Here is a 16,987-nt window from a genome sequence, read left to right on the forward strand (position 1 = left end):
CATTTCATCCTTATCGCCTCAGCCCATTCCCCCCTCGGATTTTTCAAGGTGATGATGCCTTACCTTCCGTGAAATACGCACAGCAAAAGAGAGGAGGATTTCCCTTTGGAAGGTTTGCGCAGAAGGAAGGCTCTCCCTCCAGCCGCCGGACAATCAGTCACAAACTGAGGATCCACTTCAAACTCCGAGACCTCACCGGACAGAGACCTCTCTAATGTTACCGCCCTTCAAGCATGTGGTGTCTCTGCTCCGCTGAGTGAATGTCACCTACCCTTTCCTCGTTTTTTATTATTTACGCGCATACCTCTAGGTGGATATACGCTCTAGTAACCAGAAAGGTTGGATCTTGCACCTGTAACCGCCATTGTTCAAACCCATTTTGAGAAACTGTCGGCAAACTTGTTGGAAAAGAGAGCCGTTGATAGAATCGTCCACAGCTATTACCATGCGCCTTCTTTGCCATGGTGATGTGAAATGTGGACTAGTTAATCTGCATATTACGATTATTACTGCTTGCGATGACCAGATATGACTGGAGCCGCCACCTCTCGTGAGTATAATGCTCCCGAGTTATCATAAACGATATACAATTTGCAAAAGACTGCAATTTGAGAGACGGATATTGTACGGATGCCTGAGGTGTAAAGCCTTCAAATGAAATGGCAAACAATTTGGATGATCTGGCATAGGCGTCCAGACTCCTTACAAGCAAGGTGCCGCCGCTGTATGTTACTTGAGACATCCTTTAATCCATCAAATATGAGAAAGGTCACTAATCACACAGTTCCTATCTGTCTGCGCCTATTGGCTCAAAGTGTAATTGCAAACCAAGATCACCAACAGGTGCTCTGATTGCACAAGGCAAGCCAGCCGTCGGTCCATGCGCCATAAAAGTATGAAGTGAGTGTTTCTTTCCGTTTCGGGAGAACGAAAATCATTTGAGTGGATGCCTGCAAGTTGAAAGCATGAATTTTCTTGGTTCCATGACGATGGGTTAAAAATTTTCCTCTTCAGCCTCAACTGCTTTTTTTCCCTCTCTAGAACTCGCTTGACATCTGGACCGGTCATGGCCACGAACAGACCAGAATATCGCGATTCAAGAACACCACGTGCTGTCAAGGTCTATACCATTGCACAAGAATCGCGGTACTTGCTCATTGAGAACGTCCCTGCTCTCAATTTGTCGGACGAATTGCTGAGAACATTATCCAAGTTTGGATCGGTGGAAATCTTTCGTAAAGTAGAAGGCAGTGATGGCGGTGAGCAGTTTAGCGATGTTTATTGGGCGCAATTCGACACAATTGCTGCGTCCCGATTAGCCAAGCGCATGCTGGATGACAAGCCATTCTACGCAAACTTGTTGCGTATCAGCTATGACTTTGAGCACGAAACACCGGAAGATATCCGTGCTAAAATCCAAGATCGACAAATTGTGGTAAGCAACAAGTTGGTACCATCCAAAAAGAAATTCGCAAGAGGAAAAAAGCGAGCGACAGTGTCGGATGAGCCACCTTTATACGGTCCTTTCAAACCAACAAGAGCGGCCGCCCAGCCTGTGAGAGGTCATCCAACCATGGTCGAATCAATCCCAGCGCCGAAAAAGCGACGTCGAATTTAAAAACTTGCCAGCCCCATTGTTTATTTATTCATTGAATTATCGTACCTCAAATCAATGCCTTAACGACTGGACTCACGGTGCATTGAATTACAGCCGTTGACTGTACCTCGGATTTTTGGATAATGTGAAACACTTTCCCCCGTTTTTGAACGAAAAACACTGGGCGGACCAGGCTGGATAACAACGGATCGAAACGGTGGCTACTTCACACATGCCAAACGATGTTATATATATTACAGCGTTGCATCATTACTATCCTGCATTCAGCAAAGAGTTGTTTATTCGATAAAAAGTACCGAGCGACTGACGATTTCTGACAGCGTTCAAGAACTAACAGAGTTCATTTATAATAGTGTTTGACAAGGATTGAACACAATAATATAATACCAATTGGAGGAGCTTGAATAATGATCAAGGTATCCTAGTCTTATTTTTATTTCTGTTCAAGATGTGATGAAGGACTATATCATAAGGAGGATCGTTCGAATAAGTTATTGATCTGAAGCACACGTGTCGGCCATAACCGGAGTATGAAATGCGAAATACGGCGGGTGAGATACGTGTGGCTTTGCGATGAATTTCTACAGGCCGTTTTTTTTTTCCCTTTTCTTCGTTTTTCTGCCAGCTTCTTTTTTTCCTCTTTTTGCAGCTTCTTTGTCATATCATGTTCACATAGTTCCTCCCTCTCTTTAAACACTGAACAAAACATATTACCATTACCTTATCTTGCTTTCTTCTGTTGTTGTCATTTTGCTGCTGTATATATCATTTTTCTTTGAAAAACCTCATTCTCACCTCTTCTCCGCCTACCTCTTCTTTTTTCTTTTGAGTCTTCTTTTCTTTATCCTCCCATTGCCAGCCCATTCGTATAGATTGAGCGATTTTCCGTTTTTCTTGTCATTTACATTCACCGCCTTTGCTTTTCCATTTGCTGCTCTCCTCTTTAGACCATTGTCATTTCTATACTTTTTTACGCACTGACTTTTTTTTCCCTTTTTGTTTCTCTCCATCGCCATCAAACCAATTTCAATCTCTCAGTTCTTTTGAATTTTTCAACTCCCATGGACAGTCTCAACTTTGACAGACGACTGCGTCTCTCCAATAAAAAAGCACCTGCTTCACCTACTGCCCCACGTTGGGGTCCCAAAACCGACCTGCGAACGCCACCAGACGACTCGGACGTGGCTTTCAGCGAAGAAAGCTTTCCCAGTCTGACGTCTTCGCCGGATGATAAGAAGAAACGGTCGGTGTGGAACGATGCCAGTACGATGAAAAAGAAGCTTTTTTCACCATTGCTTTCGCCCGACGGCAGTACGGATCCTTTTGCCGGTATGAATTCATGCGTGAATTACCAACAAGAAATCGAACGCTTGAAAGCATTGGTGCCCAAAGTTGAAGGTAAAAAACGGTCTGGCACTCGGAATAGGCCTACGGGCTCCGATCAACCTCCGTCAAATTCTGTGAAACTGCCACGTAGTGCCACGCCTAGCGGAACCAACGTCAAACCGGTCTCTACCGTTCCCGCCGTGACAACGCCTCCTCCTCCTCCCACTTCGTCCTCTTCTTCGACAGGCTTGCCTACCTCTCAATCCACTACCGCTCCACCATCCTCAACAACTTTTACTACACCTCATCAACGGCCATCCACCTCTGGCGTCACGAGCCCTCGCACCTCTTCTCGATCCATGTCGCCTACCACGTCCTCTGGCCACTCAACACCTGACGAAAACAGTGCACCCAACAACGGTACTACTGAGCCCGTCATTACAGAGGAGGAAAAGCTACGATTCCTTGAATTTGTACGAAATTGGACGGGTGGTTGGAACGGATGGGATAGCAATTTGCGCAGTTTCGATAGTGTGCGAAAAGGAGGATCCTTGTGGGCCGAGCAAACACCGTGGAGTTCTGCCTCCGATCCTCAACGACATTCACTCCAAGAATCCCTACGTAAGCGTGAAAATCCCCTGGTGATTACCATGCCTAAACGATCCATGTTCGATATGACCCGATCCGAACCTTGCACTCCCATGACCGAATCTAGCGACACATATTGGCAATCGCCGTTGGATGACTTGCAAATGAATCAATCCTCGCGTAGGCCGTTATCACTGAACCCTACTGATTCATTCCACGATTTTTATCGAGACGATCCATTACGTCGTGATCCCATGCTGCAATCACTTCCTTCTCCTCGTCGCGATTTAAATCACCATGTTGCAGCGGTTGGAACCATTGGCGATCGACATTTTCATCATCGTCGCAACAACTCTGAACATGATCTTACACGACGGAAAGCCGCCAGTGGTAATGGCGCATCTTTCGGTGTCTCCGTCATGTAAAAACCCATCGTCTTTGAACAACATCTCATACGTCCTCACACACACCCGCCCACCTCGCTCTCTCTATCTCTCTCTCTTATCCTTCTGTTCTCCGTTCTTACCTGTCACTTTTTATATCTCTCACTCTCTCTATTCAACCCCAATCAATTTTCTACGCTTGATCATTTTATTCTTTTTTTTGATATTCATAGTTTCGTTTTTCCCCTTTAGTTTGTGTTTTTTTTCTCTTTATTCAACCTTTTTTTTAGAAGTCGTCTCATGTATAAGAATTTTTGTCTTCTCTTTTGTTATTATCGTCACTTTGTCAGCTCATCTCCTTTTTAATCGGTCAAATCGCTCCTTTAACTCCTTTTCTTCCGTGTAATGAAAACCGTAATTTACTCTCGGTCTAATTTACAGTGTATTTTTTTTCTTTTTGATTACAATGTTTTCAACACAAAAGCTCCTAGATGGTAAAAAATTCGTGCCAAAAACAACAATTACTCGTCGTCTATGGGAATTGTGATCAATCATCCCTAACGTCTTCCGTATAATTGGCAGGAAACAGTCCTTTCTTTGTTCCAATTTCACCTTCCCACCAGCTTTCCCGGTTCTCGTTTCTTCGTAAAACGATAATATGATCGCCAGCCTGGAAAGTTAAATCCCTTGGGTCTTGACTGTTGTAATTGAATTTAGCCACTACGAGCGACGCCATCGCTGGGTCTTGCATTGGGCCTGCACCATTGGACGAAGAGGATGGACCATCCAAAGGCGGCTGTGACTGGACTGCATTGGGAGGTGCTTTGCCAGATGTGACGGATGGGGAAGAAGCACCACCGTTCTTTAGGCCATTTGAAGACATGGTTGCTTCATAGGAAGGAGGAGGATCGCTGTAGACAGGTTCAGTAGACCCTGCCGGTCGCTGTGGTCGCGGAGGATACTGAGGTTTGGCGGGCATTGACGGAGAAGGTTGTTGAAAAGAGGGTGACCCAGCATATCCCATCGCGGGCTCCGAATGACCAGACATAAGTGATGGGCGAGATTGTAACTGCGATGACGGTTTTTGCATGGAAGATCCAACCGTGGCGGCTCGAAACATCTGTCCTGGTCTTGGACCTGCGCCGAGTGATGCCAGTATTTGATATAATCTTTGAGCGTGTGGCGATGGGGGTACACCGCCATTTAAGATTTCACGTGCTGAGATGGGTCGGCCATAGTAAGCTGCGTTGGTATTTACCCTTTCAGATATCTTGGATCCTTCAAATGAGTAACCTGTGATTCCAATTATTTAGTCATCATCTTATTGTCATCCCAATCATCACCGTAATTACCAAAATATAAGCCTTTCGACATGCTAAACAATAATCCATTAATAAACCCTTCTTATTTGAATGAATGGCGAATAAAAAGTTACCTGTACGCATACGTAGCGGCAATATGGTTCGCATTGGAGGCCGCTGCGGCGACATCCATGGACCGACCGAGAGGTCCTGCGGCTAATGAAACGCCGGCCCCGAGTTGCAGCTGTCCACCTCCATCAAAGAATGCTTTGACAGCCGCTCTGTAATTCATGACAATGATGGAATCAATCACTTCGCCTCCCGCTAAATGACCAAAGCCCTACCAAGGTGGTTACTATCTAAACCACTCCATTGGCTCCGATGGAGCAATGACGTCTTGAGGTGTCACTTACTAATGAAGTCATAGAAACCCCGGAAGGGGCTGACCAAGCTAAAATATGTTGTCAGTCCCAAGAACAAGCAAACTAGTAGGTAACCCTTCTGTTATGGTAGCTTACATCCGTCAGGTAACCTAAACTCGTACTTGGTTAATCTAAATGATCCTCTGCCCCTCGTTTTCTGCTATCCAGTATTTGTCTAACCTTGCAATGATAATACCAGTGCCGCTTTTGGCCGAGACGAGCAGACCGATGCGAACCAGCCTTATGAAAACGATGCCATGTGCGTTGGCAAGAACATTGGCAGGAATCAGCATGCGTACATCTTGTGCCTTGTTCGGATCTGGAAAAAACGATTAGCTACACAAGGTGAAAGCTTGCTCTGGAACATAATAATAGTACCTGTGAAAGCTTCGAGAATCTTCACAGCACGATTCGTGTCGGCTATAAGAATGAGATGAGTCCAGCAGTAATGAAATGATTGGTGCGGCGTTGGATATTACATATAAGATCTTTGGGTGTGCGTCGGGACATGATTGTAATAAAAAGTAAGCAGTAAAAGCAGCGTCTGTGAACAACTATCAAACCCCAGAGTCTTGGCGGACTGTCAACTTGGCCACGGTGGTTTCATGCAAAAACCAAAATTGCCAAGAGACTGGGTGTTTCCCGGGAATCCGCTGGTGCGACCCGAGCCAAACAAATGGACTAAATTTGAGTTTAACCTTGGTATGGCTCCAAAAAAAGAACATCCGTGGCTGCAGTGTAAAAGTTTATAAATGAAGCGACATGTTTATATTCTACACACGTATTCCGTAAACGACTTTTTAAAACGAATAATGAATTGTTATTCTTGGTTCCAGTGATTATTATCAACACTTTTCGCAGTTCACCTACTGCTCTATCCATAGATACAAAGCAGCCATTCGGCGCGTACTCCCGGCAGCAGATATCGAAAGAGAACACACTTGAAATCAAGTTACTGCTTCGTCCAACTGAGAATTCTTCTACGCGATTGACTTTTTATGTATTTTTGAGCTGGCATGCAATGTTCCTTGCATGTCACCATGAAATGAACTAAAAATCGTTTCGATGTATATTCTTCAACCATGACCGTTTAGTTGTTGCTACTGATCTTGCTTGGCAAAAATTATATTGTAGAAATAATGAAGCGCACTTTATCATCGCAACGGTGATTGAAGATGACAAGTGCCGCACAAGTGAAAAAGTTCCATCTGTTCTCTTTTCTTTGAACAGCCTACAATGGCACATGGGTGTGAAATATAAATACACCAACAATACACCTTCTTTTTTTATATGCAGTACCGGTATCTTGTTTGACTGAAATGAGAAAAAACCAAGAATAGGCGTGGTGATGGTTCGGCGGGGTTTTCTACTGCTTTATAAAGAAAGACAACATCGAAAACTCTTTCATGACGCATGTAGGCCAATGGGATGACAGGTTCCATCCCGCAAACTAAACCCCTTGGGGGGAGGGAAAGGGCAAGGACGCGCTTGAACTTGAGAGAGCAGTGATATATTTTATGATCTTATTTCCGTTGATTCCCTTGTTTCTTGTTTTTTTCTCCAGGTTCCTTTTCTTTTATTGTAATTTTTCTGTTTGTCACTTCGCTATCTACATATTGTCCTTATTTTTTCTTCTTTCATTTTCTTCAATTTTATTCATAGTGAATAATGTCAGCAGCCAAGGAGAAATCCGCTTCCAAGTTTTGGTTTAAACTTGGTATGGGAAAACATAAACGTTCATCCATCGCCTACTCTAACACCATGTCTGGTGGTAAGCTTAAATCTGGTACTATTCCGTGGCAGCCCCATCAACCTGCCATACTGACACTCTTCTATCGTTAAAAAGCGCATAATTCATCAACCACTATCCACAACGAGGATGACAAAAAGAGTCGACGGTTTAGGTACGCATATTTTTGACAAGTACAGCCCCAAGACAGGATTCACAGAATGGCGTTTACATAGCGGATTGTGGAGTAGCAAACATACTTGCAAAAAACGCATGACATATTACGGACAGGAGATCCCACAGATCCAACCAAATATCCCCCATTCTGCTTCCATGCAAAGATCCTTGGATACCATGTCCGAAAAGCGTCTCCACGAGAACGCAGAGCGGGACAAAATGCCACATGCAGAATTACCAAAATACAACGCAGATCCAAACCCGCTGGCAAACCACGTGAACCCCCTTCCGCAGCAAGTAGATATGGAGAGACGTGAGTACTTTTTTTTTTTTTTTTTTTTTTTTTTTTTTTTGCGGCACTCACGGACTCGTACTGTGTTGCTCACCAGATAAACCGTTGGCAGGATCAGCAAAAAGGAATGGGTCTACGTCTGTAGCACGAGAAAACGAGAATAATCCATATTATGCAATGCCATTACAAGGTGAGTCAAGCAACAATTTCAAAAGTAAAGAGACAGAGAAAGTGAAGGGGTAGAGCGCGAAGAAAGGGAGGTAGACCGTCCGCTCAGGAAAAAAGATTCCGTGTGTACCCAGATCACTCAAGGAATTGTTGCACCAAATACAGGTAGATCAGATATTGATGATCCAAAGGAGAAACGGCAGCCGGAAAGTAGGGCCAGTGCCAGAACCAACAACCATGACGAAAAAAGTGCGCTGCTGGATCAGCTAAACCAACGTCAAATCAAACCCAACTCTAGACGAGACGTTTCTGCAAGGGCAACAAACGACAGCTTTTCCCATCCCACAACATGTTGCCATTCGTCCCAGGATTCCGATTCTCCATGCCACGATCAACTGTCAGCGACCAATACGATCAACACAGACTCAGAGTCAGAGATAAGCATAACAAGATTGCAGCACGAGGCGGCGCAAGCCATTGACGCAAGCGTGATTCAATCACTCCAGAAAGAACTGGAACAGGAACGGTCCATTGTCATGGTGTTACAAAGACAGAAGCAAGGTAAAAAAGCCTTGGAAGCTGGTTGTTATTTGCCTTATTTAGTAACTGATAACTTGGGTTCTCCGCAGCCATTGCCAAGGATCTGGATTATTTCAGCCAAACCGTGGATGAGCTTACTACAGTCAATGGGACGTTAAAGCAACAACTCGAACAAGAAAAGGTAAACCATCCATTCTATCCGCAAACGACGCATACATTCCACTGGCTCATTCTCAAATCTAGATCAATAACAAGCAAAAGGAAGAAGATCTCAATGTGTTGTTGGAAAAGTTGAAAGCGGCCAATGCTTCCGCAAGGTAATTATCTGTCAAGATAAGCTCACAGCTTATTCATTACTGGTATTAATACATTTACTCTTTCTAACACCATTTTCATCGACATATCTTTGGCAGAGAGCAATCTTCCATGGTCGACCAAATTCAAGGAGAGCTCGAGTCAGCCCATACAGAGATACAAGAGGAGCGAGAAAAGCTCCAAAGGTGTCAAATGGACTTGCGAGACAAAAATGAGGAGAGTGAAACATTAAAGGTAAGCTGGCACTTGCAAGCAGGGTTATATTAAGGCGTCATTCTGAACATAGTTGGTGAGTAGACTCGATTACAAGAGAAAGACGAACAAGTCATTTCACTAAAGGTATACTTCGTAACTTGTGCAAGGGAAACAAAAAGATTGGTTCTGACTGTGACAATAGTCTCAATTGTATGCGAAAAGCGAAGAGACCGATTCGTTAAAGGTGAGATTGATATCAATTGATAAATGAAGGTATTTCTCACAGAGTCATACATTAGAGTCAGCTACAGCAAGCGCACGAACAACTCCAGATCCTGAAATCGACGATCGAGCAATTGGTGAAAATGCAACAAAGCATGAATATTGCTCGCCCTGTCATCAGCGCCTCCTCTCCACTGACAGATTCTCTCCTTCACACGCCAAGTGCATCTCCTCGTATCCAGCCTGCACACACACCGGTCCTAACGAGGGATGAAAAGCCCCTGCCTCGCAGTAGCAAGCTACCCAAATCAGGATCCAACTTAATGACGGTTTCTGCCTCCACCTCATTACTGCCCACCTATGGTCGTCGAGATAAACGGGATTCTCTCGGCCCTGACGACTCCTCTTCTTCCAGCGATGAAGTATCCTCACCTACTTCTCTTCAAGGAGATAATCTGGATATACAGCTCGTCCATCTGACAAAGAAAAAAGAAAAGGTACATACGCTTTGGAATTATGTGATACCGTTGTCATGATACCGTTGTCATTATAAAAAAAAAGGCTGCAAGTCGATTAATCTCACTGTCCTTTGTAGTTACAATCTTCTTATTCAAAGATCCCGCTGTCAGGAGGCGGTCCTCAAACCCGTCGACGTAAAGAGGAATTGGAGAATATGCTTGATGAAGTAGATAGCCAACTCAGCAAAGTCAAGCAAAAGATTAAAAGAATGTAAAAAAAAGATTCTGAAAAATGTTTAAAAATGCAAAAAATACATATATTACAGAGTATATCTATCAACTCGTTCACCAGAACAAGTGACAGCCTACGATTTTTCGGTTTTGTACATGCAAAATGGGTAACTTTTTTGATTTCGAGGGCTGTGTTTTGAAAGGCCGCCTAGGCAAGATGACCAATGCAGGTTAAACAAAAAAAAAAGTGCAACTTCAAATCTCTTTCTTTCTTTTGAATTGACGGTATTTATCATCCGATGGATCAATGGCGTTCGCTTGTTGACAAGGGTTTTGATAACGATACCTTTGCATCCGACTTTATTCTGTTTCTTGAAGGTTGCGGCCGCATCACCCCCGAAGGATACTCCGTGACCTGTACCAACAATGCCTACGAGCCTTTACTGTACGATTTGAACTTCTCACGCGTAGCAGACCATACTTTCGTACTAAACTTGACCCAGTGGCAAGAATACATCAATGTCAAAAACACCGCTCGCAGAGAATGGCATGCACAACAACAAATGCGATCACGACAACAATTAAACGTTGTACTAACAGAAACGCAGCCGATCCCTAACCTGAGCGAACATCAGCGCTTGCAGCTTGTGAAAGAATTTGCGCAGCGACATGAGATCAATGTCGGTTCTGTACCTTTTGTCCGCGGATTGGTGGGCTTCCTACAATATCAGCTGTTCAAAGGTCAACTGGCGGAATGGCGGGTTAGTGAATACGTGCTGACCCAAAATGGCGAGAATAATTTGAAAGACTATGTCAACCTACTACGCGGAGTGCTCGGGTTGGAAGTTATTTATCGCGACGACGACAACGTTGCCATCACAATGGACGTCGATAATAACGGCGATGCAGGAGAGCAGTACATTGTTTGGCGTATGAATTCCTGGTTATCCGATGACCAGTTGTCTCAAATTCTTCGCCGCTTTCCTCGCCAGACACAATCTCCTGATGCTTATAACTTATCCGAGTTCCACCGTGATGATGCCTTTATCTCTCAATCCAACTCTCATTCAATATGGCATTGGATACGTTCCATGGTCCATTACTGTATCTCCATCTTACGTAGACTTCTCTAGGCTCTTCTTTCACCAAAATTCCCCTGTATCCCAAATTTTTCCCGCACGATCCATATCATTATACAGCAAAGTTTTACGACTATTTATCACCAACAAATCGATTTTCTTTTTAAAGAAAAAGCCATCCATTCCCAGGCTGATCAAGACATTCTGCATATCATTTGCTTTGATCCTATCTACAGTATAGATGAAGTTGGTTAATACTTTATGTATTAGATGATATGAAGTCAGTAGAATAGATTTGTTCGAGAGATACGTGTCTCTGATTAGGACGATCCCATGTGACAAATAAAGCGGATCGCGATGAATCCGAATTAACAGAGACAGATCACAGTTTCTGGATCACAGTTAGATTCGAGATTTTCATCTATCAGGTAATTCACGCTACCCTGTGGTATAATAGTACACACGCCAACTCCAAATCCCATTTTAACCGCTCTCAATGATGATGTTTCGTGTGTGCGACCAATAAATCAGATCAAAATTAAATTTCCCTCTATCCTTTTATTCTTGGAAAAAGAAAAACAAGACATTTAGTGACCGAGAGCAGCAATGGAGGCGTTGACATCCTTGATGGCATCAGCCTTGGATTCGACGGCCTTCTTCTGGATAGCAACAAGGGCAGCCTTGCGCTTGTAGTAAGCAGCAGACTTGGCCAAACGCTTCTCTTCAAGCTTGGCAACGACGTCCTGGTACTTCCAGCCGACTTCGTGGGAGATACGGCCAAGGGTGGTGTACTTGCGACCAGGCTTGAGTCTCAAGACGCGGAGAGCATCAGGAACAACCATGCGCTTGACACGGTCATAGGGAGGGGGGCAACCTTCGAACAACTTGATGCGGTCCAAAGCAGCGGCACCACGAGCGGTCTTGTGGGGGATCATACCACGGATAGCCTTGTACAAGATGCGGGAAGGAGCACGGAAATGGTAAGGACCCTTGTTGGGGTTAACAAGACAACGCTTGTGAAGGTAGGCGTGGTACTTCACTGTGATGGTTCAAAAAATAGAAGGAAAAACAATTAATATCCAGTTCCACGGTCTTTTTCTCTCCATGATATTATGCACTGCGTCCGTTGTAGAAAATGGTCATTGTCATTTGCGAGACAGATCCCATCGTCGCCACTCTTGGGTCCCAGCCATTCACATTGTATAGTTTTCCGCACTTTTTACTCCTCTATATTTTATCTTCTGACGCATATATGATTCCACCTTGAAAGTTAATACTTACACTTGTTGCGGAAGAACTCGCCAGATACGTTGAGAGCTTCACAGCGGACAACGACGACCTTCTGGCCATTGAGAGCCTGCTTGGAGATGATGGAGGCGAGACGTCCGAGAAGATGACCCTTTCCGTCAATGACAACAACCTAATGGCAAGGTCAGCGTGGTTTTGGCGGCACATCGAGAGGCGATGAATACCTTTTCAAATGTCGACATTTTTTGAACAGGGGAAGAAAAAGAAAGAACAAGATTTTTGTGAGTGTTTTTTTTTCTGCTGCCGAAGCGGGTGTGGCTTATCTGTGACGTTACTCTTTTCTTGGGCGGAGTTCAAAAATGCGGGAAAGGCTGCTTCCTTTTCGGTGGCGGCAGTTTTGCAGGAAAACGGCGACCACACTCCACTGGCAAAAACGCTGTGCATGGATATGCTGGCTATTCTCGTAGAAAACAACTTCTATATCTGCTACCGACGATTTACATGCGCAAAAGTAACATGAAACCTTATATTCTTTGTGTCATTGTGAGCTTTAACTGAACCCAAAAAACCAGCTCATTTTTTATATACGCAGGTGGAGTATTGAATGTACTGACAGAATGTAATAACCAAGAAGCAACATGGGCAACACACTGTTGATCAAAGCTTTTTATTTTATATGGGCTTCAACTGACTACCGTCATAAAATTTGTAGAAAAAAGAAAAGGCAATTTTTGTGATTTGCGTTCCTTTTTTTTTTTGGCTTTTTCCTTGATTTTTTCCAGATTATGTCAGACTCACCGACCCAAGTTGTTACAGCCATTGATATTGTCAATCAGCAAGACCAGCTGGAACGAGAAGCTCAAGAAGCGCTTCCCGGTAAATTTGAGCAGTGTACTTTTTCTCAGGGTTATCTACGACAGCCGTTGTATGCTTGCAAGACATGCAGTGGCGACAGTGAACACGCTGGCATGTGTTACAGCTGCTCCATGATGTGCCATGCCGATCATGACTTGATCGAGTTATTCCCAAAACGTCACTTTCGCTGTGATTGCGGTGTAGCAGGCAAATTTGGAGGTCATGGTTGCACTCTGGCCTCTGATGTCAAACTCAACGCTTCCAATACGGAAAACAAGTATAATCACAATTTCGCGGGTCGTTATTGCAGGTACACTTTTTTCTATACGCGTTCCTTTTCATACTGTTAATAATGGCAAGGCAATTTCAGATGTGACCAAGTTTACAATCCTGATCAAGAACAAGGCACCATGTATCAGGTAAAAAGCAAGACCATACGTAACCGTTGCTTTCAACCGTCTCACGGGTGGCTTTAGTGTTCTGTCTGCGAGGATTGGTTCCACGATCGGTGTATAGGAGATGTAGGTACAAGTTGAAAAGCGAAAAGCAAAAACGTGTGGGTCACTTGGGCAGAATATTTTGACGCGTCCTGTGTCTTTGACAGATTCCAGAGAGTTTGGCGGACTTTGAAAGTTACATTTGTCGACAATGCACCAACGCTTATCCTGTTCTTATCAATGGCCATCACACATCGGTTACTTTTGGCCTAGCAAAAGGAGACAACCTAATTCATCGATGGGCTACCGAGCTGCAGGAGGATAAGCAAACACTTGGTATGAAACGGAAAAACGAACAAGATACGGAGCCAGAACTTGACAGCAAACGATCAAAGACGGAAACGGACAATACTACACCGGCTGAAACCGCGCAACACGTAGAGTTATTATTAAAAGACGGATGGCGAAAAGGATTGTGCCATTGTACAGAGGTATGCAAAGCTGGTTTATTTCTTGTTTCATTCGTTTCCCACTTAAACTTTGTCTGTTCAACTCAGTGTGAAAAGGCGTGGAAAGATAATCATCTGGAGTTCCTCTTGGAAGAAGAGGAAACATATGAGCCAGAGGATGACGAGGATGCAGGAAAATCCCTGCTTGAAGTGGGCATGGAACAGTTGCAGCGAATGGATCGTGTCAAAGCGTTGGAAAGTGTGATGGCTTACCAAATGTTTGCGCAAGGGTTTAAAGAGTTCCTCAAAGGCTTCCAAGAATCGGGCAAAGTGGTCCAAGAAGAAGACATCAAAAGATTCTTCAGTGTAAGCTTTAGAGATTTTTAATTGCTTGATGATACTAATGGCTCATGCGATTTTGTTTAGGAAAAGCAACGTGAACGTGAAGAACGAAAACGAGAACGATCACTGTAGAATATTTTCAATCCCGCCATTCGGCCTTACGTTAGTCCGCGTGGGGTTGTCACGCTTGAATAAATTGTTCATTCCCTTGCCTTTTTACAAATTTCTTACCACTTTGTGCGAATTATATATCATGTCTCGCATGTTTCGTGTGGCTATTGACGGGCCTGGAGCGTCTGGAAAAAGTAAGTGGGTGTATTGGTCCTTTTTGGGACGATGAAGGGCGCTTGGGGAAGGGCCATTCTTTAACCCATAACTTAGGTACTACCGCCAAACTGCTCGCGAAAAGGCTTGGCTTCTGCTACATTGACTCCGGTGCCATGTATCGTGCCGTAAGCTTAATACCATCCCATATATTTATATTTTGAATGACGAATCTCCAATGTAGGTGACGTTAAAATGCCTGGAGCAAGGTATTAATCCGAACGAAGCCAAACATAATGATGAAATCGGTGAATTGACTGCCAATATGAAAATCCGATTTCCGTCATTTGGTGTCACTGAAATGGATGGACGCGATGTGAGTGAGTTGATTCGTCGTTCCGATATTGTGCGTCATATTAGCCCGATTGCTGCAAATCCGCGGGTACGAGAAACGTTGGCGGAACAACAGCGAGCATTAGCACGAGGCGATCTTGGGGAAATGGGCCAAGGGTCGACGATTCCCGGCACGAGCACTCATATTCAAGGCGTGGTGATGGATGGTCGTGATATTGGCACTGTGATTTTACCCGACGCTGAGCTAAAGGTGTTTTTGATTGCTGATCCTTATATTCGAGCAAAACGACGATTTGATGAAATGGTCGCCAAAGGCCAGACCTCGGATTCCTTGGAAGATATTGTCCGTGATTTGAAAGCGCGTGATGAAGCCGATCGTACACGAACCATTTCGCCTCTCAAAAAAGCCGACGATGCCGTCGAACTCGATACCAGCCACTGCAGCATCGCAGATCAAGTAGAAGCCATTCAAAAAATGGTTTATGAACGAGCGAAAAAGTTGTACTGATCTTTCTTAATGCTTCGATAGACAATCTATACAATTACCTCCTTCATTAATATATTTTCACAATGGCGGCATGGAAACACACACTATTATTAATGGTATGATATCATGTGGCTATTGTTCATGAATTTTGAGTTTATTTCAACATTGTGGCATGATGGTAAAAAGGAAAAAAAAAAGTCATATTTACATGATGAAATGAAGCCTGCGTAGAAGTAAAGGGTGTGTGAATAGGGACAAATGGATATACAAGTGAAATGATCAGTGAGAATGGGTGAGGCTGAGAATAAAGGGAACAACCATGCCGGTGAGCAAGGTCAGCAACTGTACGGTGGTAAGTTTTTGAGCCGATCCACGCTGATGATCATAGTTGGCTTGCTGAAGTGCATGCATTGCCACAAATAAAAAGGTGCCGCCCGAGAAAATAAGTAACAAGCCCGTCCAAAAACCGATGCGATCCAGTTGGACGGAAGGGATCAAATGAAGCACGAGGAACGTCAGGATCGCCCCCACAGGTGCTTGAATGGCAAACAGAAACAACTGTAGCTTGACTTGGGTACGTGCGACACCTTCGTAAAGCAACATCATCACCAGCGAAAAAGCGGCCGGCGCTTTATGCATCATGATGGCCAAAAAGATCAATACGGACAGTTGCGGCTGCGACGCAGAAGCACCCAGCGCAATACCGTCGGCCATGGCGTGGACCATGAGCCCTATAACCGGGGCGACCGTGGCCGCCGACGAAGTCGTTCTCGGTTTGATACCATTGTGAACTTGGCCAAATGGGTGAGACTGGTTATCAGGTGTATCGTCTTGGTCTGGGACTGTGGATAACTCGTTATACTCCAAGGTAGACGACGATGACGGTCGAGCATGGCCATGCAACGAAAACATGTTATCAATGACAGACATGAGAGCGAATCCCAATAACAGTGCCAAACCAATACCGACATGGTGATGATCTTTAGCTTCTTCTTCATTGTCGGTGGCGGATATTTGCAAAGCATCGTAATAGGTTTCCACGCCTTCGGGAATGATGACAACCAAAGCAGTGCCAAGAAGCATACCTGCGCCAAAGATATTCAAGTAACGCAGCTGGTTCTCGGACAACTTGGTGGTCAGTGGCAAAAGGCCTGCCAACACGGATCCAAAGACCATGCCAGCACTCAATATGAGAAGCCACAGAAAAGCATTCATGAATTGTAGTAGAAAGAAAAAGGAAGGAAAAAATTGTGTAGTGACACACTACTAGGCAATTCTTTTGAATTGTGTGCTGGCTGGGTTTCCAGCGAAAAATTCGGATTGTTACTAAGCGATGGCCGTGTCTTCTCCCAAATCTTAAAGGATCCTAATTATTGCGTCAGCAAATGTATTATCTCCAGTTAGAAAATGCACGTAGCATAATATATGCAGTTTATGGTCTTGCTTTGTCGAGTTAAGAAACCGCGCAGCATGCACTCGGGCAAACACAGGCTCCATGACTGATATT

General features: G+C 44.3%; 9 protein-coding genes across 9 annotated transcripts; 6 read left to right on the forward strand and 3 right to left on the reverse strand.

Moving 5' to 3' along the window:
• Positions 1–1,066: 1,066 nt before the first annotated feature.
• Positions 1,067–1,618, forward strand: BYT42DRAFT_548650 (uncharacterized protein; the record flags this gene model as incomplete). The annotated part of the gene is made up of 1 exon (XM_051566025.1): positions 1,067–1,618. One exon carries the CDS (start codon positions 1,067–1,069, stop codon positions 1,616–1,618), a length of 552 nt encoding a protein of 183 aa, XP_051419952.1.
• An 885-nt stretch (positions 1,619–2,503) lies between these two features.
• BYT42DRAFT_86084 (uncharacterized protein) lies at positions 2,504–4,210 on the forward strand. Its single transcript, XM_051572870.1, has one exon. The coding sequence runs from the start codon at positions 2,680–2,682 to the stop codon at positions 3,955–3,957; it is 1,278 nt and encodes a 425-aa protein (XP_051419953.1). The 5' UTR covers positions 2,504–2,679; the 3' UTR covers positions 3,958–4,210.
• Positions 4,211–4,462: 252 nt separating this feature from the next.
• On the reverse strand, positions 4,463–6,148 carry BYT42DRAFT_548652 (uncharacterized protein; the record flags this gene model as incomplete). Its single annotated transcript, XM_051566026.1, has 8 exons — positions 4,463–5,208; positions 5,268–5,290; positions 5,351–5,556; positions 5,630–5,667; positions 5,735–5,748; positions 5,819–5,957; positions 6,017–6,058; positions 6,118–6,148. 8 exons carry the CDS (start codon positions 6,146–6,148, stop codon positions 4,463–4,465), a joined length of 1,239 nt encoding a protein of 412 aa, XP_051419954.1.
• A 1,038-nt stretch (positions 6,149–7,186) lies between these two features.
• On the forward strand, positions 7,187–10,096 carry BYT42DRAFT_582156 (uncharacterized protein). Its single transcript, XM_051569657.1, has 12 exons — positions 7,187–7,409; positions 7,485–7,542; positions 7,604–7,857; positions 7,934–8,026; positions 8,170–8,565; positions 8,634–8,725; positions 8,788–8,861; positions 8,958–9,093; positions 9,157–9,198; positions 9,257–9,298; positions 9,354–9,773; positions 9,872–10,096. The coding sequence occupies exons 1-12, from the start codon at positions 7,307–7,309 to the stop codon at positions 10,007–10,009; spliced, it is 1,848 nt and encodes a 615-aa protein (XP_051419955.1). The 5' UTR covers positions 7,187–7,306; the 3' UTR covers positions 10,010–10,096.
• Position 10,097: 1 nt separating this feature from the next.
• BYT42DRAFT_582160 (uncharacterized protein) lies at positions 10,098–11,444 on the forward strand. The gene has a single exon (XM_051569658.1). The coding sequence runs from the start codon at positions 10,265–10,267 to the stop codon at positions 11,096–11,098; it is 834 nt and encodes a 277-aa protein (XP_051419956.1). The 5' UTR covers positions 10,098–10,264; the 3' UTR covers positions 11,099–11,444.
• A 128-nt stretch (positions 11,445–11,572) lies between these two features.
• BYT42DRAFT_607421 (60S ribosomal protein L16) lies at positions 11,573–12,546 on the reverse strand. The gene is made up of 3 exons (XM_051571175.1): positions 12,517–12,546; positions 12,326–12,464; positions 11,573–12,083 (listed from the first exon to the last, which is right to left on the reverse strand). Exons 1-3 carry the CDS (start codon positions 12,532–12,534, stop codon positions 11,632–11,634), a joined length of 609 nt encoding a protein of 202 aa, XP_051419957.1. The 5' UTR covers positions 12,535–12,546; the 3' UTR covers positions 11,573–11,631.
• A 531-nt stretch (positions 12,547–13,077) lies between these two features.
• BYT42DRAFT_616930 (uncharacterized protein) lies at positions 13,078–14,507 on the forward strand (the record flags this gene model as incomplete). Its single annotated transcript, XM_051572124.1, has 6 exons — positions 13,078–13,457; positions 13,518–13,566; positions 13,624–13,668; positions 13,752–14,075; positions 14,142–14,399; positions 14,460–14,507. 6 exons carry the CDS (start codon positions 13,078–13,080, stop codon positions 14,505–14,507), a joined length of 1,104 nt encoding a protein of 367 aa, XP_051419958.1.
• Positions 14,508–14,628: 121 nt separating this feature from the next.
• BYT42DRAFT_595190 (cytidylate kinase) lies at positions 14,629–15,501 on the forward strand (the record flags this gene model as incomplete). Its single annotated transcript, XM_051570827.1, has 3 exons — positions 14,629–14,680; positions 14,757–14,827; positions 14,884–15,501. The coding sequence occupies 3 exons, from the start codon at positions 14,629–14,631 to the stop codon at positions 15,499–15,501; spliced, it is 741 nt and encodes a 246-aa protein (XP_051419959.1).
• A 116-nt stretch (positions 15,502–15,617) lies between these two features.
• BYT42DRAFT_582170 (Zinc/iron permease) lies at positions 15,618–16,962 on the reverse strand. Its single transcript, XM_051569659.1, has one exon. It carries the CDS (start codon positions 16,693–16,695, stop codon positions 15,760–15,762), a length of 936 nt encoding a protein of 311 aa, XP_051419960.1. The 5' UTR covers positions 16,696–16,962; the 3' UTR covers positions 15,618–15,759.
• Positions 16,963–16,987: the final 25 nt, after the last annotated feature.

This window comes from Radiomyces spectabilis (assembly GCF_025331425.1).
Source record: "Radiomyces spectabilis strain NRRL 2753 chromosome Unknown BYT42scaffold_12, whole genome shotgun sequence".
NCBI lineage: Eukaryota > Fungi > Mucoromycota > Mucoromycetes > Mucorales > Radiomycetaceae > Radiomyces > Radiomyces spectabilis.